The 22,781-nt window shown below is 30.0% G+C and overlaps 2 protein-coding genes across 3 annotated transcripts; one reads left to right on the plus strand and one right to left on the minus strand.

The window, feature by feature from the left end:
• LOC139485453 (ganglioside GM2 activator-like) lies at positions 1–17,735 on the minus strand. Of its 2 annotated transcripts, XR_011655326.1 has the most exons (6): positions 17,406–17,735; positions 15,360–15,533; positions 13,415–13,582; positions 12,694–12,840; positions 11,259–12,291; positions 10,534–11,176 (listed from the first exon to the last, which is right to left on the minus strand). XR_011655326.1 is itself a non-coding variant. In XM_071269944.1 (5 exons), exons 1-5 carry the CDS (start codon positions 17,619–17,621, stop codon positions 3,189–3,191), a joined length of 708 nt encoding a protein of 235 aa, XP_071126045.1. In that variant the 5' UTR covers positions 17,622–17,732; the 3' UTR covers positions 1–3,188. The 2 variants fall into 2 exon arrangements, 1 of the variants encoding a protein (XP_071126045.1); XM_071269944.1 differs by lacking the exons at positions 10,534–11,176; positions 11,259–12,291; positions 12,694–12,840; positions 13,415–13,582 and adding exons at positions 1–3,192; positions 3,525–3,664; positions 8,322–8,495 and having other exon boundaries at positions 17,406–17,732.
• Positions 17,736–18,307: 572 nt separating this feature from the next.
• LOC139485454 (ganglioside GM2 activator-like) lies at positions 18,308–21,200 on the plus strand. The gene is made up of 4 exons (XM_071269945.1): positions 18,308–18,470; positions 18,721–18,876; positions 19,839–20,006; positions 20,925–21,200. The coding sequence occupies exons 1-4, from the start codon at positions 18,357–18,359 to the stop codon at positions 21,027–21,029; spliced, it is 543 nt and encodes a 180-aa protein (XP_071126046.1). The 5' UTR covers positions 18,308–18,356; the 3' UTR covers positions 21,030–21,200.
• Positions 21,201–22,781: the final 1,581 nt, after the last annotated feature.

The raw sequence follows: 22,781 nt of genomic DNA on the forward strand, positions 1-22,781 counted from the left end.
TTTAAGAAAACAGTAAAATTTATTGAAAAATACAAATACAAAAGTTTTAGTTTGAGAAATGATTGAGTGGAATAATATGGTGATAATTTCTAAAATTTGTAATAAAGTTTATTTTTTAATAACAATTTTTCAAACTTGAATATAAAATATTAATCTGTCATCTTTTTTTCATAATTTCTTAATAAAATTTAAATTTTGGTAAAAACCATGTATGGACAACGTCATGTAATCTACAGTATCCTGAAATTTATTAATTTCAAATTCTCAAATGTGATTTTTTTTTAAATTTTGAACATTAAGCAAATACCATAATATTCAACAACAAAACTCCATATAAAGTATAATATAAATACAAAAAGCACCGAAAAATATCTATTGCACAATGTTACAAAGTGTTGTCACAGAATATAAGTTCCATCTTAATATAGGTTCCAAATGGAAGAAATATCATGGAATTTTATTGATACTGGAACAAATATTACAGTAATTGTTCCTAACGGAATAAAGGTTATGGAATATGTGTTCCATTTGGAACAGGTATTATGGCATTGTTTATAACAAAGTTACCAGTTTTTGCTAGGCGGAACAAATATACGTTGACAGTGTAAACAATCACAGTAATTTTGAATAATTTTCATCACATATGAACATATCCAAGAATTAAATATAATTCTCTTCATTTAGTACCTTTTGAAAGAGCTTTTTCATATTTACTGAAAATTAAATAAAACAGTGTACATTCTTTTTGTAAAATTCAATCTTTAAACATTTTTTTGCTGTAAATTTTTCATTATTTGCCAAACTTTTACATTTTTAGTAAAAACTTCAAATTAATGTGAAAAAGATGTAAAAGAGAATACCCAAGTACAAACAAGGTTCTGAAAAAGATTCCATATCTATTGAAAATGATTTACTTTTAAGACATTCAAGAAAGCTGATTTAAAATTAAAAATTTCACTTTGATAAATCAAAAATCAAAAATTTAAATGGTACATAATTTTTCTCATGTGAACATATCCCTAATTTCACCGTAATTTTTTACAACTTTATAACAATGCCCTAATTCTGAATATAAATGACAAATAAACATAAAATAAAAAATAAAGTGCAAGAATACAATATTTTTGAGATTCTGGTATGAGTATAAAAAGTCCAACAATGCCTGTATATTGTAAACCAACTTATTTTCACAGATACTTTATTTCGCGTTTAGCCATTACTAATCCTTTTTGCTGTGATTTAATTTTGCAATTTTTAAATTGTTTCATGTAGTTAAATAAAGAAAAATTTGTTTTTTAAATATTTGCAACAATTAATAATTTTTTTCGCTTTACTTTTCTACTCCCGAAAGTTGTTTGGTTTACAGTATAACATTCTAAGATTCTGGTTGTCAATAGTTAAAAGAATTAAAATAATCTATATTTCTTTCAAAATAAATAAAACCTTACACTGTATATACTCCCAAAGTAAAAAGCAAATTCATATCAAAATTCCATTGTTTACAACCATATTCAATCATTTTGAGTATTATTCTGATAAATAAATCTTAAAAACATTTTACCATAGTTCCTTAGATACTAAAACTGACAGGGTTAACAAGGTATGCAATCATATAACATACAAAAACTTCAAGGAACAACAAATAGTATTCCAAAAAAACATAGAAACCAATATGGCAATAATATAAAATAAACTATGTTGCTGTTTAGTGTATAAATCCCTACCTTCTATGTGCTTATATATAAGTATAAAAGTATCAAATCAAACCCATATTAAATTTGAAAAAAAAAAAAAAAGTTTTTGGTCATATTTTTGCAACAAAAAAGCGCCTTTAAACATGTTTAATTAATCACAATTTTCACTTGCGCAGAAGCAGTATATTCAATTTGTTGCATACCACTAAAATAATAAAGAATGTAAAGAATCAACAATGTGCATGTTTTGTAATTATGGTTATCAATCCATAATTTACTCTAAATCATAGTACCAAAATTTATAAAAGAACAATGTCCAGCACCAATGTACATGTTGTACCTGGCAAAGAACAAAACTGGAATATATTTTTGTTGGGTTCCTAAAATTTGTTTCAAAAATATCCTACAAGAAATGTTTATCATTGATATCAATAAAAAAAAACACTGGCAAGAATTGTACACGAGAGCTCTTACAAGGCCAGATGGATAAATGCAAAGACATTCCAAGGGAAATAACTCTATATTCATGTGTAATATAATTGATCAACACTTATTTTTTCATTTGTCCAAGACATTGATAACAAAAATTTCAAAAAAATCTGGCAAGAATATTTTGTAGGGCAGTATGCAAAACCACATGGATGTCCAGTGTTTCTATGCCCACCACACTGCAATAATAAATAACACAAAAACACATTGACAGAATTTGTTCAGCAGCAGAACATTATTATTTTCCACAGTTATGAAACCCTTTGATTTTCTTAACAAACAAATCTTTTACCATACAAATGCTGCATATAAGCTAGAAAATTAAAGATGAAAATCAGGAACTCAGCACTTCTATAAAACCATCTGCACCAGTGAAGGATTTCTTAGAAGGGACAAAAGCCTAGTTACTATGGAATGTATGAGTATTCAATTTTCTCACTCACTTTAAAACTATTTTTTTTTATTATAGCTATGTAATTCATACACATTTTCTTGGTTGTTTGATTTAAAATTTACTTCCTATATGCTATTATAAATTCAACAACATGATGGAAGCTGAAAAATCTTGCTTTGAAAAAGCTTTTTACATTACATTGTACAATAATTATTTTTTACAATATTCAATATTATCAAATTGAAATACAACTCCTCTAAAATACATCTCTGAAGTATTCAATTTTAAGAAAAAAAAATTCATCACTTGTATGAGCAAATTTGATTTCAGCAGCTATCACTTTTTTAATAGCTTATTTAAAAATTAAAATGCAGTAGGTCAGATGGAATATATCTGATGAATAAAAATTGACTTTTAATTCACGAAATTCAACATTGATATCACTAACAAATTTACAGTAAAAAAAATGTTTTCTCATTTTCCCGAGGGTCTTTGAAATTAAATTTAATTCCCCCTTTACCCAGTATAAATTTAATCTAAAATGTTCTTGTTGATCCATTCAAATCTTATCCTTTTCAAATTCTTTCTTCAGTTCAGTCACTTGATCTTCATTACCTGAAAATATATGGTAAGAATGTAAAATGTTTGCAGGGAATCATCACATCTAATTTAAAATCATATATTATATAAAATTTGTCCTCTACCTTAGAGTTTTAGAAGTAATACATCTTTGACTTCTGGACGGAAGAAGGGACAAAGGAATGGACACACTGACCAAAAAACATTATGCCCAAAAATGAGACATAAAAATATTCAAATAAAGAATTAGAAGATAAATATACAAAGCAAGTACAAACAACACATTAATTCATAAATACAGTGTTGTTTGACATCAAAGCAGTGGAAATTATATTTAATATTTCAACCAATGTAATGATTTATCTTACCCTGATGATACTGATGCTGTCATATCAATACAAAACACTTGTTTTCCTTTAGCCATAGCCATTACTTTGATCCTATAATCTCCTTGTGAAAAGACAGCAGCATCTATCTCAAAATTAGCATTATTCATCAAATATTGACCCTGAAAATGTTATAATAATCAGTATTATAGAAGTATATGTGTGGTAGTCCATGCTTTGTTAGTTTTCTGTTTTCAATTACAACTGATTTAAAGTCTGGGTAATTTATAGTTCTACATTTTGGTAGAGATACTTGTCTATTGTGACCTTTAGATATTGTTTTTTTGTTTTGTTTTTGGACTGTCATCTCATTGTTGAATATATTACATCTCTTTTAACTCAGGATTATTGTATAAAGTTTTCATTACCACTAGTGTCAGAACCATAAATCTTTTTCATCATCATAAAATCATTTATCAGTTTTATGCTAAGGAAGCTTCAAATGATTTATCTTTATTAGCTATCACTTGTCATTTTTAATCATTTCTTTCCATGCATCTTTAAAACACAAAACATAAAACTTTTGGCAATATATATAGACAAGAGGCTGTCACAACGGCAGCAAACCGGATTTATTAACATTTATTTGTGTCCTGGCAATATCACAAGAACCATTACTGATGAATGGTGAAAGTCAAAATCATCAATATCAAATTTGACCTCCATTTTGTCATCAGTATCAACATATTAAAATTTGAAAAGCTTAGATTGAATGGTTCATGAGTAAATGCAATAAAGTGAATGGAAACGCCATTTTACGATCTTTCAAGAACCATAACTCCTGAACGGTAAAAGTCAAAATCGTCATTATTGAACTTGACCTGTATTTTGTCATCAGTAGCAACATATTAAAATTTGGGAAGCTTTGGTAGAACAGTTCATGAGTAAATGCATGGACACGACTGGAAAAAACATTTTTCAATCTTTCAAGAACCATAACTCCTGAACGGTAAAAGTCAAAATCGCCATTATTGAACTTGACCTTCATTTAGTTGTCAGTAACAACATATTAAAATTTTAAAAGCTTTGGTTGAACGGTTCATGAGTTAATGCACGGACAACATTTGATTGCCGCCCGCCCGCCGTACATCCCCAAATCAATAACCGACATTTTTGTCACAAAAATCCGGTTAAAAAATGTATGGGGTTCTAAATCAAAATATGGACAATATGGACAAGTAATGAATACTCTGTCCACACTATTGACTATATTTGCCATTTTGGAATTTAGGGTCCCCAATGCTCTTTAACTTCGTACTTGTTTGGCTTTCTAACTATTTTGATATGAGCATTATTGTTGAGTCTTATGAAGAAGTAACATGCGTCTGGCGTATTACATTATAATCCTGGTACCTTTGATAACTATTTACACCACTGGGTTGATGCCACTGCTTTTGGACGTTTCGTCCCTGAGGGTATGACATGAATACCAATTATATGGTCATTTTTTTAATTTACAGTTTGCAAAAGTATAATTTTGTGAAAAACTAAGGATTTTCTTAGCCCAGGCATAGATTACCTGTAATCTTAGCTGTATTTGGCACATCTTTTTGGAATTTTGAGTGCTCAATGCTCTTCAACTTTGTACTTGATTGGGTTTCTAAATATTTTGATCTGATGAGTCTTATGTAGATGAAACATGAATCTGGCATATTAAATTATAATTCTAATATGACGTGCTTCTTTCCCTTTGTGAATAAACCCATGCTTTAAATCCAATAAAATTTGTTTGCACATGTGTATATTGACTACTGCAGAATAATGAATTTTATCAAATTAGCATGCATTTAATATATTTCATTAATTTAAAACATTTCCAAACTCTTAAATGATGCACATGTTGTTACTAATTCATTTATTATGACTGTTATGTGCTGCAGTTGGAAATTGACATATTTGACCTAGACGGCCTAGCCAAGATCAGATGTGCATTTCATATTGGGTCTATGTTATAGGCTTGTAAAGACAAGAAGATAAACTTTACATAAGTAATACATCTTTGAACTGAAGAAGAGAATGTAGGGCTTCACAATGAATATCAAATATCATGTATAGGTGTTACCGTTTTGAAAAAAAAACACTAAAATACACGATGAAAATGGGCAAAATTTCACGCTATGTTGTTTCATTTAAAATTTTGCTGTTTTTATCAATTGATGGTTAATAAGTGAACTTAATTTGAACGTCATTATTGGTTCATTGCTATAGACAATTTATTCATCTTTCTTTTACTGTTTGTTGCAACAAAAAATCTTCAGTGGTTACAAAGTTATGATAAAAAGTTGAATACTATGCGCTTGTTATGAAATTTTGTACTTTTGTTTTTAGCTTGCTCAGTGTAGTGATAAAAGAGAAAAATAAATCAAATTTATGCTATTATGTGTTTTGTTTTCTCTTCTAGTATATACATTATCAAAAACTACCTCATTTATCAAAATTGCAGTACCCTAGCTGGAGATATATGCCATCAAAGTTGGATATACAAATAAAGTGAAAAAATGTCTTGTCCGTAGACATGCATTCCCTAGTAAACTGAAAGCATAATTACATTAATGTTGCATTGCTAAGTTCCTGTTCTTTTGTAGATATGAAAACACTACTAACATTTTTTTCTACCATCTATTACTGTGCTTATCCAGTGACCTTTGGGGTATCACAATAGCAATGGCTCAAACAGTTTACCAAATTGCAGTTAGATTTCTTCTCCAACTAACTGATCAACTGGTAAAATATTTTAGCAGATTGCTCAAGTGAAATGTTGTTAGTATGAAGTGAGTGCTGTAAAATCAAAAGTAATACTTACCATCCAGATCCAGTTAGTTGATATCTTTGTCATTTGTTTCAAACACAAAAATGACTTACTATAATATGAGTCAATGAATAAGAAGGTCTAATTTTGACATGGAAACTTCTATCATAAATAGATTTTATAAATAAATAGTTGAAAACATTGTTTTGTAAGTCTATAATTAATAGCTCCGTTTTCCAACAACAAGTTAGTGCATAATTGTAATTTGGATTTTTTTTTCTAAAGCAATTACTTATCTGCTACCATTAAAGGGAAATAATTTACATTACTGAAAATCAGCAAAATGTTGTCACAATTTTTGTCTGACAAATATCAACTTTCCTTATTTAATTTGTTTGTAACATTACTTTTATGATTATTAAACTTTTATCCTCTGTTTTGAAAAGAAACAATGAAATTTATTTTTAAGATGATTAAAATTTTGAAAAAAATTGTAGGCAAAATCAGAAGCCAGGTATCATTGATTAATTTTTTAGTGTACAATAACTCAATAAAAATTATTTCCCTTTAATGCCAGCAGATCAGTAATTTGTATAGAAAATATTATACGAATCATAATTACACAATAACTTTGTCTTAGAAGACAAAGCTATAAAATATACATCTACAAAACAATGGTTTGAACTATTTATTTATAAAAACTATTTATGATAGAAGTTTCCATGTCAAAATTAGACCTTCTTATTCAGTGACTCATACTATAGTAAGTCATTTTTGTGTTTGAAACAAATGACAAAGATATCAACTAACTGGATCTGGATGGTAAGTATTACTTTTGATTTCACAGCACTCACTTCATACTAACAACATTTCACTTGAGCAATCTGCTAAAACATTTTACCAGTTGATCTGTTAGTTGGAGAAGAAATCTAACTGCAATTTGGTAAACTGTTTTGGCCATTGCTATTGTGATACCCCAAAGGTCATAAATTGTACGGTATTGCTAAGTTTGATTGTTTATTGTAAGAATATGCATCAAGTTATTTTAATGTTCTATACACCAAAAGACAGGGTTCTTTTGGAAGTTTTGTTATTTATAGATAATTTTAGATACAGTTTTATCAGATAAGATTAATGATCAAAGAAAGCTACTGTTGTTTGAAATAACTGTGAGTCAAACATGTTCTTGTTATTTTTTTTTCAATTAAAATGTTTGATATTCAATAGTTCTAAACATATGTTGTTGTCTTTGTCATTGACCAAAAATCTTTCAAAAACTGAATGTAATTATATAAATGCTTCCAGTGTTAGCCTAACGATGGCAATTTTTCATAATTTAAACCATTTTTGAACTAAAATATCAAAAGAGTTTTTCCCTGAGGTGATACTCATTTTTGACTTCATGTGAAACACAAAATGCACATATGATTGTGGCTAGGCCGTAGATACAATAACCGTTCATGCTGGCTGTTCTTTCTTTTGTTCTTTCTACAGGTACGAATCACCGTTCTAGATCAGCGCACTCTATTAATGCGCTATATACAAATATACACCCGCACCCACTAAAACTCATATTAACACACAAAGAAACGTGCCACTAATCCACTCCTCCCTCTGAAAAATCACATTCATTTGCCAGTCGTTTGCTTGTTTACAAACAAAAAAGGGAGGTTCATGGAAGAGCCTACACAAATGCTCTACACTTAATCCACATCGGACATAGACATTACCTTACTTGTCCTAATCAGAATCGAAATAATTGATGCAAGCTATACTTTATTTTAATTTTAACATGGGTAGGCATTACATTCGTGTTATTTTAGCCCTCACTATCGCTCGGGCAAAAATAATCACAAATATAATGCCTACCCATGTTAAAACTACAATAAAGTATAGCTTGCATCAATTATTTCTTAAGCCTGGTACCTTTAATAACTATTTGTAGACTGTAAGGCAATGAAAATCAAAGGGGATAGTTATTATGGTCTTGGGGCAAACCCCTGCCAGCTGTAAGGACATATCAGACCTACCTTAGTAATCGGGCACTGACATGGAATTCCTGCTGCTACCAGTGGGTCTGGACATTGTACGATCTGGTCCATTAGTTCACAAACATCTGTATAGTTACATGTAAACAGGTCCTCGATACAGGGTATTTCTACAAACTGGCCTTGGTTATTTTTTTTTTCCCATATAACACTCATCTTCAAAGAGAATTTTAGAATTTACAGGTAACGCTATCTAAATATTGTAAACTAAGCAAGCTAAGTATGTATAGCTGTGTGTTTTTACAAAGCTTTATCAAAAAAAAAAAAATTTCAATGTAATGCTATTATAAATCAAGTGAAATATACCTTGATAGTCACTAAATTCTTTCAAAATGATTCTTAAATAATGTGGATTCACTAATTTTTTGTTGATCTTAATTTTAGGATGGTGGATACTTAATTTCTTGATTTTTACAATTTTTTGTCTTTTGTTTAGTACTTTCAAAAGTTGGAAAAGTGCCCTACCTGGCACCAAATATTAAGTTTAATTTTACAAGTTAATGAGAAAACATGCGGAATTTTTTAGAGCTGTTCTCACTAGCTTTATCGTTTAAATCCCCAAAAGGCCAAAAATAGATTTTGGTGAAAATTTACAATTAGCTAGAGTATACCACTTAGTTCTTAGATTTGCAGAACACACTGAAGATTCGACAAATTAAAACATCAAATCAGATATGTAATGTGTTACATTGTATAACAAATATAATGTAGAAAGATTTATGATGATGTGTGTGCTCCATGATTCATCCTAAATATCAATGGATATAAACTTAGAGTTTTACATCGAGTTGCATGGAGAATCGTTTCATGAAAAGATTGTAGATTTAACCAAAAAGACCTATGTCCCATCTTGACATTATTTTATCTATGATTCATTGATATATTGGTCTATAAATCCTTAGTCAAAAGATTTGCTAGAAATAGGGGCCATATTGGGACCTATAGAAACCTACTCCTTTTAGAGTTCACACATATTCATGAAATTCGTAGTATTCACTTTAAAAAAAAACTGAAATAGGGTTTTAATTTTCATCTTTCTCAGTACAAAAAAAAATGTACCACAACTGACTTCCTAATGCATAGAATATCAATCACTAATCAGCATTCAAAAAATAAATACGAGTCAGAAAATCATATGAAGACTGAACATGATTCTAAAATTTAACAACAGCCACTTACAACTTACAAGTGAATATCTGTGGGATAATTGTGACAAAACCAAGACATCATAATTGCCGGTGACTGGTTCTTGATATGTCTTTCCAGACCAATAGCTTAATGATGACTAATCACATCTTGCTCATTAAGGACTGATTGTTTGTGTTTGCCACCACTTTTAATACTCTTGGCTTTATTTTAAGTGAAGGAAGCCAGAGAGAACCATTGACCTTTGACAGGAAAACCTTGCATTCCTTATTAATTAGGATCAGTCTTATACACTTAACCAAGAGTTTGGTTGAAACTCAAAACCTCAAAGTTTGCAGGCTATAGGTAGTGATCAGTTTTAGGTCTTTCAAGAGTAAGTCATACATATTTCATCAGCACCAACTCTATATGTATATACTGTTGTACTTAATTCATTGTTAGTAAATGAAATTAAGGTATACCTTATTTTTCTGTTTTGAATGTCACTTTTATGGATTGAGGAAATATCTTATCTTTTTGGGATACTTGATTTAGTGGGTTTCATAAATACTGAATGTAAACCTATTTCAAAATACAATATATTTAACACATAAAATTTGTAGTTTGATTAAACCCAGGAAACCCAGGAAATCCAAGAAAATTAGTATACAAAGAACAATAAAAATCCACATAATACGAGATAATTTTAAAAATATCATCATCTTAATGAAAAACATGAACATGTGTCCATAAAACACATGTCTTGCTCCCAGTATCAGTGAAAAATGAAATTTTGGTTAAACATCTAATTTGTCATACAATGTATATTTTTTTCTTAAGTTCATATAATATAATGAACAAGTGCATTGAGTTTTAAAATGATATTTCCACAACTTCAAGGAAAACAACCTTAAACCAAATATTTACATTAGAAAAGAAAAGACAAATCCAGTATCAACAAAACACATTTTTTTCCTAATTCAAAAACTGAATAGCATACAACTGCTTACAAAGTAGTGAGATAAATATTATAATGATGAACATTCTTCTGCAAAAAATAACACAAATATATTTTATATAAATTTTATTACATGTAGAATGATGATGAAGTTTACATAATCAAAGCTTTTAAAGACATTCATTGTATATAGATATAGGAAGATGTGGTATCAAAAATTATAATCTATTTACATAAAAAATTGAAATAACTCCCTGATTCTTTCTGGTAAAAATTCACGTTGTGTCCTTTTTTTTTAAATGAGCCAATCTAGTAATACCTGATACAATTTCTGTACTAAAGACGACATAATGTTTTTCTTACATGACAATATTTTATAAATAAAATATGAAGAAGGGAAAGCTTGGGATTAAAAATAATACTTTTAATATACTTTGCATTATTCTTGTGTAAAAAAAAAAATCATAATAACTTGAAAAAAATGTACAATAAATAGCTAAGATACAGATCTATATAATAAAAAAAAGCACCAAAATGTATTGCTACAATAAACCAATTTAAAAAGTCAATATCTGACCTAATGAATTTTGTTGCAACAGTCTCAGCTTCCCTCTATATTGCAACCCAATCAAAACACAGATTCATGACTATATTTGATAATCATTAATGGTGTTGTAGCAATGACAAATAAAGACTATATTTCATGGGATAGAAAAGATAAACCAGTTTAAATGTTAGAACAACATAAAATTTACTTTATTTAGATATAGGAAGATGTGGTGTGAGTGCCAATGAGACAACTCTCCATCCAAATAACAATTTAAAAAAAAGTAAACCATTTTATATATAGATGAGTTTGATCTAAAATTTGAACTTTATAAAGGCATCTCAATAAGAAGTAATGTATCAAAAGAAATATACAAGTTCACTCACTACACTGGACTTAATTTAAAATCACAAAATAAATAACATAGAAAAATAGAATTGAGATCTTTATAATGTATAATACCAAAGTTCAATAACTTTTAAATCAGTCATTCTTAATAACTGATCCCAATATATATAATTAAATGCTAAATACATGAAAAAAGAAGCAGTATATGACAGTAAACTGAAGATGCAAATTGGTGAACAAATTCTTACCCTGATTCACCAATGCACAAATGGAATGTAGAGTACAAAAAAAGATTTTTTTTACATAGTATAAGAATGAAGCTTGTATTTTATGTAAATTTTACCTATTCTTACTTTAATTTTAACAATTTCTTTGAAATGCTATTTGAATGATATCACAGTTGAATTGAATCAACAACAAACACTTGTAAATTAATGTTTTTTTACTTGTAGAGTATTTATTGCACCAAGTAAGCCCCAAATTTATTTTCTTCTCACTAATCTCCAACTGCACTGTAATTTCTACATACATTTTGTAGATCATGTTTGTTATTTTATCAAAATAGATTGCAAGAGATTTTTAAATAAACAAGGACAAAAAACAATATGCATTTGAACATTCTCCTCAATTGACCTGAAATTATTTTTTTCTTTATCACAAATTGTGTGTGAGTATTTAAAACAGACCCAAGATATTTGTACCAAACAGACAATCAAAATTCATAATTTCAAGAGAAACAGACAAAACAAAACATGACAAAAATAATAAAAAAGACTAACAACAATGTCCAAGATATTACATAGAAAAATAAAGATTGAGCAACATTATAAAAACTCAGGGTTGATTTTGGATAGTCAGTAAGGGTAATTTTAAAATCTGTGTTTGAGTGTGGAATCACTGGAATGTAGGATAGTAAAGTTTGATGATGATTCTAAAAAATTCCCTCCAACTGTACTGTACAGTCCTTCAAATGCCTGAAAAAAATAGTTAATACCAAGTTATTGCTGAGATAAATATGAATTGAAGAATATGTTCTCTATTTAGCATAAACATATACATGATATAACTGATTTTTACTGCATATACTGAAAGCTGATAAGAATATTTTGTTTTTTAATTGTCAATGCCTGGACCTTTAAATTTTTAGTTTCTAAAGTCTTCAACATTTTCATTCCTTAGAATAGTTTTTTACACCTTTCTTCTTTTTTGTTTTGAAAATCACAAAATTACTTAACCGTTCTCCTCTGATAGACCAAGTCAATTTAAGAAAAAACAAATTTTTCCTGTTTGTTTTTTTTTGCTTGAAATATATTTGTACTGTTACAAGAAAACATGTCCACGAATCAAACACAATTTGCCAATGTTGTCATCTTTACCTTTGTTTAATAAGCCACGGAAGCATACAAATCTAAACAGGCTGCCTGTGTTTTTCCTGCACGTACAATAGCCTTTATATGATAATCTCCTTCAGGGAGAAAGGCAGCATCTACCTCAAAATCAGTTGCAGGAAGATTGTAGGTGTTCTGAAAATAACAAAATATTTGTTCTTACCGGATGCTACAATCATAAAATTTAAACATTATCTAATCCATTTTGCCTAAATTAACCTATCAACTTGAAAACACCTATTTTTATTATCAGCATGGCCATGATACATTTAAATGATTAAAAAATAAAGAAAACATTTTTATTATTTTATTACTTTTACATGTTTTATCATTTAGTATTTTTACATTTGTATATATCTGCCACTCATTTGTCTATACAATTCTGTTTAATCTTTCAACAGAATATCCAATTGACAGGGTAAAATTTGTATGAAAATATAAAATAGATTTACCAGAGTACATGTATTTAACCTTTTTAAGTCTAAGTGTATTCAAATGAAATCTTAAGGCTGGAATATTTCAACCTCACCCTAATAAAAAAAAACAATCATCTAGATTTTATCTCTGATAAATCTGATTTTAATGCAAATATTTATGAATTTTGAGAATATATATATCATGCAATTTTGCAATTTATTTATTAGAACAGCAAAAATTACATCTTTAAGAAGAGCATATTTTTGTTGCATTGATCGCTCATCATGCTTACCTTTTTGAATGGGCACTGACATGGAATACCATGTTGAATCAGAGGATCTGGACACTGAACATCAGCCAGGATGCTGCAGACATTGTTATAGGTACAGCTACCAACCATACCTATACAGGGTATCTTAATATAGCTTGATCCCGACTTCTTAAACCACTGCACATCCATCTTTAAAGAAAAAATATTAACTGATAAAAATACTCAATCATAAACATGATCGATACCATATACATGATTATATGATAATGAGTACTAAAAATATTCTTCAATTTCCATTTCTTATTATTTGAAACCCTGATTTGTAAACATGATAAAGGGTATCAATTTTGTACTCTGTTTATTCAAATGAAAATGACTTATTTTGATTGGATAATGTCATACATTTTAGGATATCCAATTAAAAAATTATTGACACCTCAAGAAACAGGATGCTTTCTTCTCCTCAGCAACTTCATTGAGGGATGAAAAAATAGATAAACAATGAAAACAGTTCATTGTTATCAAATCTTACTGGAGTAATTAACCCTGTAATAAAAAATGAAACCATATTTTTTTGGCTTTTCTCATCCTTTGGAGCACCTATGAATCAAATTTTTTCAAGTCTTTTCCACTTTTATAACTTTGCTATCAAATATGATATGATAAATCTTGTTGGTTGTCCTAATGACTAATATACCAATATCATTGACCAGTCAAAATAGTATTTGTTTAGAGAAAATAGAGGTTAACCAGGTAAAACCAATTAAAAGACATCCTTAGGCAAATAAGGAGGTACAAAGAAAAGTTGCAAACAAGGCAAACATTTTATGATTTGTTTAAGTGAAGAACATCTACAGTAGTCCAAAAGCAAGATAAGAAAGATGTAAAAGCAGAAGGAAGAAAATATACAGAAGGCACATGCTCACCTTTCAACTTGTACATCTTTCTTGCTCTTCTTTAACACATGCATTACTGTTTACCATCCCATTACTTTTAATCAGCATTCAAAAATTATTTCCGAAACATGATACAATTTTGTAAATTCAGAATCATCTATCAATTGAAAGAACTTTTATTTAAGTCTACACTGGATGTAGAATTGTCAAATTATATAAGTATCAGTGTTGGTTTTTTTCAGGATGTAATTAACATGATTAAAGAAATTTAAATTTGATAAAAGTACAGTCAGTGGACAATGATAAGACATTTTTCGAGTGAGAACTCACTTTTGTTCACTGACTGTACTCCCCTTTGCAGCAATAAGCTTTTCCAGGTTGTAATGAGAAGCAAGAGAAATAAGCATAAACATATAAAATTGTTTATTGCTTTAAATAAACATGTTAAAAAATGCAAATATTCTCAGTTTGCACAATGTTGCATGGCTTGAATATAGTTTTGTTAAAGATTTATAAAAATAACCTTCCTGGTTGGAGTAGATACAAAAGGGAGTAAAGAAATGATAATAAACTAATATTAAATCTTAAAGTAAAAAGTAAAACAAATAAATGTGTTTGCCTATTGATCTTGATTTATATTTTCTGAAAAAGAGGTACAATGTTTAAATTATCATGCAAGACTAAGAGGTCAGATTCTCTCAATTTATTTACTCTCTAGAAAGGACCAAAACATTTTTTTATAAATTTTCACTCTTTTTTTTTCATAATGAGGTCATTGATTTGGTAATATACATTTGTGTAAATGAGATGGAAGTGTATATTAAATGTAAGAAAATAAATTACCTATGAAAAGATGTCACTATTATTTATTTTCATATAAACCATGTATACCATGCTCATATCAACTTCATACATTATTTTTACTTGACAACTGAGCATCAACTCGGTGTCTGAGAGTATGATGTACGTGTATCATGTGTACATTGTATACATGTATATACCATGTATATACCATGTATACAGAATGATTCAGTGATAAAACTGTAGAATGGTAAATAAAATATAATCACCGCTAATGGTTTATCTAGCGTTGTGTTGAGTGTAAACCCTACAGATACAGTGATGGTTCCTGGAAACTGAATAGGGTCTGGGGATATGTTTAGAGAGGAAATCTTTCCTGCTGCACTCCCACAATCTTTCCACTGAAATCCATTAACTTGACTTCTCATTCCACTGGTCTTCATCTACAAAATCATTTGATTTATGACAAGTAGCTATGGGCTTTAGCCTTACATTTACATGGCTTGCAGCATGTAATGCATGTGCAGATTCTAGCCATAATCATGATAATTGCAACAAGTCACATTTTTTCATAACTCAGCAATAAGAAATTAGAGTAAATAAGAAGATGCACATACATGTACACATATATTTTTAGTTCATAAGTGTTTAATACAGAACTGGAAATATATATATATGCATACCATTGCATACAGGCTAATATTAAACAAATACTGTTTATAGCACATTACTAATATTGTATTGCTAAAACATTTAAAGAAAGTCTTTCAACAACAACAAAAAAACAAAAATCCATTCCCTACATAACTGAACCTGAAAATTATTTCATGTTCAGGAACGACAGACAGATAAATCTAAACAGCTGAAGGGGAGGGCATAATTTCAGAAAAAAAACAAATATTAAAAATTTTTCTGCCTGATCTTTTAATTAAAATTGAAGAGTTGAATTATAATTATCAGACAGTTTTATTTATGTTTATCGTGATTAAACAGTACATGTACATGTATATTGATTATTATAATGATTATAAAAGAAATTGTAAAACATGCAGAAAAGACAGCAATTTCCTTCCTTTTTTTGTTTTAACTAAATATTATGTAAATATATATATGTATTTATAATTTTATAGAATGCTTTACTATTTTTAACAGCTGTTTATTAAACGAATCAATAAACTAGAATTCTTCTAACAAAACACCAATAAGAACATGATGATACAGCAAAATGTATTTATCATACTGTCATACTGTAAAATGCATGTTATTAATATTTACATTTAAACCATGACAAGTACAAATGTATATGTCTAATTTCATGATAAACTGTTTGATCTTTACAGTCATTGACAGTATCATGTCTATCTACATTGAAATTCATCTACACTTGTAGTAGTATTACCTAACCTCTTAGTCTATTTATTGTTTATTTTATAATCTAAACTCTGAACATAACCTAATTAAAGTTAAGGTCATGATTATTACCTCATCTTACATGTATTTCATATCTGCATGACCATACATAAAACTCATGTTCACTTTAATATTTACTTTACAAAAGTAACAATCCTGGGCTACAAAAAATGTACCCCAAAAAATTATATTCATACTTTTTAGAATCTTGTGACTTTTTAGTGATTGTTACATTGTAATTAATTAAATTAAACTTTAAAGCAGTACAGACCTGCACACCATACTATATGATAAGGACAAACATTTAAGATTAAATATATGATACCATGATACAAGGTTGCTGATTATATCCTAATTGTATCTAAATAAACCTTTGATGGTTAAATATTTGATTAAACTATCTGATCTTTAACATGGTTATTTACTTATTCTATTATCATGATTAATCATTTCAGAGCCTTTCATAGATGACTGTGGCATGGGCTTTGCTCATTGTTGAAGGCCGTACTGTGACCTATAGTTGTTAGTTTCTGTGTCATTTTGGTCTCTTGTGGACAGTTGTCTCATTGGCAATCATACTATATCTTCTTTTTTTATAATTAATACATCAGACATTTGTCACATATATTCTAGCTTTCTTTGACATGAAAGTTATACAGCTATGATGACCTCAGCTATAGGTCATAAATATATAGTATTTTAAATTTTTTAATGTTCTTTATATATGAAAAGGGGTGTGAAATGTGTATGAACTTCTCAACCCCCCCCCCCCCCCCCCCCCCCCCCCCCCCTTTTCCTTTATAATAAATAAAATAATAATAAATAACTTTCTTTTGAGGATTGTCTATATTGTCTATATATTGTTTAATCCTTTTTAAAACGAAAGTGACCAATAGCTATCTTACCAACTGATCAATCATATTCTGCTTAAAACCCTTGCTCTGAGACATATGATACTGCATCAAAAGTTGGCTGACATTATCAGTGAAGCGATTTTTAGATGATTTAACATCTTTCAGAAGGCTGTCAATCTTAGGCATTTCAAAGTTAAACACATTTGGCAATGCGTGCGCTATTGACACCAAAAGCACAGCTGAGAATGAAAGCAGTGTCTTCTTCATTGTGTTTGGTGTTTTTGTACGTGAAAGGTTCTGACAGCAGTATCAACAGAATCTTCGCTTGGTCAGGCCGCTCGATGATCACAAGACTTGTCACGTGATTTTTCTAAAAATAGGACCAATATACGGAGCTCGTAGATTTGGAATCCGGTCATAAATAAAATATTTTTAGCTCACCTGGACCACAGGGTTAAGTGCGCTTTTCTCATCACTTGGTGTCCGTCGTCCGTCATCGTTAACTTTTAACATTTTGAACTTTATAACCACTGAATAGAATGAAACCATAAATGTCTTCTTAAAAAAAACCCTGAATGGAATGAAATCAAACATGCGGCATGAATGAGCAATGGTGTAAATGATCCAGTTACTTTGACTGAGGGCCAATCCACCAAGATGATCACCAGCGGGAGCTTCGTTTAACATAGGACCTTTAAATGAAAAATACATAGTACACATGTCTTCTTTTAGAAAACCAACGAATGCAATGAAACCAAACATATGGTATGAATGTTCCTTGTGACGGGTGCTGACCAAGTTATGTTACTTTGAAGCGGTAATGATGCAAAACACCAATTACTCAACACAGCTTGTATTTTCCAACAGATTAGAGTCATTTAACTTCATGTGACACCGATATACACCGATATACATATAAAAGTTGATAAACTCTACAATAACCTTTACATCTGTATGTGAACAGTTCTATGATCAGTATCTTAAGTCAGTAGTAGAATAAACATGTACAAAACACAACTGTTTGTTTTAGTTTTGACTGTTTGTAGTACATTTGCTGCTGCAAGAGTTGTGAAAGTACATATACATGACCAGGATGACAAAGTTGTTCAGTTTACTGTAAGTAAGTTTTGTTTTATATCTTAAGAAAAATAAAAGTGCAAGTTCCAACCAGAGACCTAAAATACGTACAGTATACATGTCTCTGTTCCAACATATTGAAATCTAACAAATTGACTTAAATTAAACATGCAGAATCTGAATCTGAGATTGATATTATCTAGATAGTTTTTTTCTTCATTAATCTCAATTTTAACCCCCGTCGTTAAAAGAAATGATACTGATTATTTTCTTTTACTAATATATACAGATGAACAGGGTCGAAAGTTTTACATGGAAGAATTGTGGAGGAAACGGTTTTGGCGTTAGTGATCTTTCATTAACCCCTGACCCCCTTGAATTTCCTGGTACTATACATCTTGCCATGAAGGCATATTTTAACACTACTATACAATCTCCTTTGCCGGTAAGTATACTTTTCTTTATTAAGATTTAGGCACTAAATCTCCTGAATTATATTCCTCACAACTGAACTGCAAATCTTACTGTTCTTTTACTTTTTTATCTTTTAGATTGAATTCAGATTATCCTTTATTTTTGAACATATGAACATGTAATTGGCAGTCAAAACTGTAAACTTGAGATATTTTTGGCAACTTTGATTTTTTTTTAGAAAGATATTCTTCAACAACCAAAAAGGTTTAAAAGTAGCTATGTATTGTCCAATCTGATTAACATATAGTTTCGGGAGATATTGGCCATACCACTTCCTTTTGGTATTAGACACTCAGCGCGGTTTTTTAAGTGATCACAGCCTGAGTTTAAGTTTTCGGTTTCATTATTTTCCCCAGATTAATTAGAGATTTCTTACTTATATCTAAAGAAGTCCGATGCCCCATTTCGGATATGCATATCACGAAATGGGTAATTTCACAGGTATTTGGGGCATGGACCCCCCTTTTTTGGACCTCACTAAAAAAATGCTTTTTTTCACTTGGGGCTCGTATGGATAGTACAAAAGTTATTGCAATCGACTAGCAATGGATTGTTGAGACTTGATATAATATGTTTATACATTGTAGAAAATTGAAAATAAATTTAAAAAAAACACCAAACATTTTTTTTTTAGTGAGGTCCAAAAAAGGGGGGGTCCATGCCCCAAATACCTGTGGGTAATTTATGTAGCTGTGAAAACTTGAAAACTTGAAAACAGGGAGCAGCCATTTTTTAAACAACCTGCTCTAGAGATTTACTTTCAGATGTTTAGCAAATATACAACTTGAAATAAAAGTTACGCTTAGGGTAAACACATGAAAAGATTAATTGGTGAACTTGAGGTCATCCGATGTTCAGTACTTCAGTACTTTGATTAATATTGACCCTGTCTTTATGTTAGTAATGATTTTAACACTTAACTTGTAATTACAGACTACTCTTTTAATAGAAAAGGAAATTGGAGGGAAGTATATAAAGATTCCATGTATTGATAACTTTGGCTCGTGTACTTATGATGACCTCTGTGAACTGCTAGATGAAGCCAATTGTCCAGACCCACTCGTAAAAGCTGGCATTCCGTGTCAATGTCCATTCAAACCGGTGAGTAAATACGAAATAAGTTTATAAATTTGTAAAAGATATTTTGTTTGCCAAAATTAGATACACTAGTTGTCATCGACCAATTTATCCATGACAGGGAAAAAAGTCAACTTTACCTATAAGCACCGACCATTGGGGCATAGGTTTATCAATCGGGACACATATTTTATTTTAAATTACAAATAGTACAAGATTTGTTCTTATAACTCATTTTTTGTTTGTTAATTTATTCCGTTTCCATTCTAAAACAAATTATATACAGCTATTGTTACTCGGTTGATTACATGCAGACATTCGAGTTACAATTATATATTGCTTTGCATTCCCAAACTTGAACTTGTTTGATTGAGACAGTCTGCAATCTGCCAAAAAAATATAGATTGATACATACCATTAAATATCCTTTCATTCGTCTGTTTTTGTTCTTGTTAGTATTGAGGGCCCTCATGGGGTTTTTGATTATGTGATTACTTGGCCGTTTTTTTAATGATTATTTGATTATTAAGCCAAATATTTCATGATTATTTGATTACCTGGGACTGTATTTTTAGTTTATGATTATTTGATTACTAAAGATAAGCAAATATTTAATGATTATGTGATTATATTGGCAATAAAATGGTGATTATGTGATTACTAGGACTCCCCCCCCCCCCCCCCCATGAGGGGCCTCAGTATTACTCAGGGAGTTTATTTTCAATCTATAAATACAATTAATGCAATAACCCTATACCATGTATACCATAAGTAGTTATGATTTTCCTGGACTCACTTTCACCAGGAACGCGCAAAGGCAAGTATTTGAAAGGCGTGGATGTAAATATCAAAATAGAGAAAGAATAAAAGGTAATCTTGTGAACTATTACATGTACCAGAGTTAATACAAAAAAGAGGGTGTAATTTACTTTTCTCATTCAGGCTCAGTACACCCTACCAACATCAGATTTTGACGTGGAGACATCATTCTTCCCGTCCGGCGGTTACCATATGAAAGGCAGTATTGGCATGAATGGTAACACATAAGGATGTTTGGAGATCTTTTTCAGTGTCGCATAAAATGACGCATGACAATATTTGAAGGCGCATGCAGTAACTTCATAGAATATCTTCCAAGAACTTATTTTATTTTGATAGATGATTACAATTTTTATATGATTTGAAGGTTTCAGTTTGTTTTTCAAATCTGCAATACCGCGGTGTTTTGTTATCTGCAGTCAAGTTTATACGTCCTTTCTACAATCAATAGATAAAGTGAATACATAATGTATGTGATGACATTGTATTTACAAATGTATATATAAGGACTAAATAGATAAATTTAAACTATAAATAGATACATTTTAACTATTCATATGTGTGTACAAAAGACGGGGCGAAAGATACAAGAGGGGCATTCAAACTCATAAATCGAAATATTCAGTGGTTGTCATTTGTTTGTGTTACATATTTGTTTTTCGTTTATTTTTTGTACATAAATTAGGCCGTTAGTTTTCTCGTTTGCACTGTTCTACATTGTCATTTTGGGGCCTTCATAGCTGTCTATGCGGTATGGGCTTTGCTCATTGTTGAAGGCCGTACGGTGAAATGTTTTCTGTGTCATTTTGTTCTCTTTTTGAGAGTTGTCTCATTGGCAATTATACAACATCTTCTTTTTTATATTGACAACACCATGGTAAAAAAAGAAAAGACACAACACAGAAAACTAAAGACTAAGCAAAAACTTGGGGTTATTTCAGGTGCTCCGGAAGGGTAAGCAGATACTGCGTCGTGTTGCTCATGTTAATACAAAACGGAAAATAGTCCAATTCGGTAGGTCACATTAGTGAAAAGGGAACATGTCCGATATCATCTGTGAAACAGATCTTCCATAACAGTCTCGCAACCAACTCGTGATAACGTCCGTTAAATCTACAAAGGTATGAATTCAACTTTACCAATTGGAACTCTTGGGTTAATAGCTTCCTTGTGAGAAGCAACCCTCTATCAAGGATATCATGATAAGAAATACAAACCCATGAATATAGTATCAATTTGGAAATATATATACTTCGTATGCAGGCGCTGGTGAAATGTTGCTACATAGAAATGTAAATTTCACCATTGGGAAGCTGAAATTATCTCTTTTGTCGTAAAGTTTTTTTTCCAATCGACCCTCATTGTGAAAATAAAAGTTTAGAGTATTATCGTAGTTATTGTTATTTGCATTTGATTATGAATATCATTTCCAGAATTAATTTTGACGAAAAAGGTCACTAATATACACAGCAACAATACTTGAAATATATTAAGAAATAGTTAATACATGATGCATTCGATTCAGAACCCAAAATCATGGAAAAAAGACAGTCTATAGTTTTTACTTCTTTCACGTATTGAAATATTTTTTTATAAATAAAAAGCTATTGTTTTATGCTTTAGAGTTGTTTCTTTACAATATACACGAAATTAACTATATAATTCAATCTCAACCTTTTTTTACATCTTGCATCGTTTCTGAAGTACTTTAGGTCAGCTGATATGTTTGCGTTTTAGTTTGCGCTAAATTATTGGCAATTAATATGAAGTTCACGTGTAAATAAGCGAAATTTGAATACAGCTTGGTAAGTACTAGTATAGTACTCTCCGGCGGGACCTTAATTTTTGATAGCGGCCCGACTTTACGGTATTAGTTTTACTCCACGTTTGCCATAATTACTTACATCAACTTCAATTTTCTGTTACTCTGGTGGATACATCTTATTGTTGATAATACCGCATCTTATTTCTTATATAGTA

Source organism: Mytilus edulis, chromosome 8, assembly GCF_963676685.1.
Source record: "Mytilus edulis chromosome 8, xbMytEdul2.2, whole genome shotgun sequence".
In the NCBI taxonomy this organism is placed as follows: Eukaryota; Metazoa; Mollusca; class Bivalvia; order Mytilida; family Mytilidae; genus Mytilus; species Mytilus edulis.

Bases quoted from the DNA above. Each gene is read 5' to 3' on its own strand.
- LOC139485453 (XM_071269944.1), bottom strand. From the start codon at position 17,621: ATGAAGAAGACACTGCTTTCATTCTCAGCTGTGCTTTTGGTGTCAATA. The intron at 8,496-15,359 runs GTGATTATATTT...TTCTCTTTGAAG, and splicing joins CGCTAGATAAACCATTAGCG to ATGAGTGTTATATGGGAAAA. The intron at 3,665-8,321 runs GTAGGTCTGATA...TAACATTTTCAG, and splicing joins GTCAGTGCCCGATTACTAAG to GGTCAATATTTGATGAATAA.
- LOC139485454 (XM_071269945.1), top strand. From the start codon at position 18,357: ATGTACAAAACACAACTGTTTGTTTTAGTTTTGACTGTTTGTAGTACA. The intron at 18,471-18,720 runs GTAAGTAAGTTT...TAATATATACAG, and splicing joins ACAAAGTTGTTCAGTTTACT to ATGAACAGGGTCGAAAGTTT. The intron at 20,007-20,924 runs GTGAGTAAATAC...TTTCTCATTCAG, and splicing joins GTCAATGTCCATTCAAACCG to GCTCAGTACACCCTACCAAC.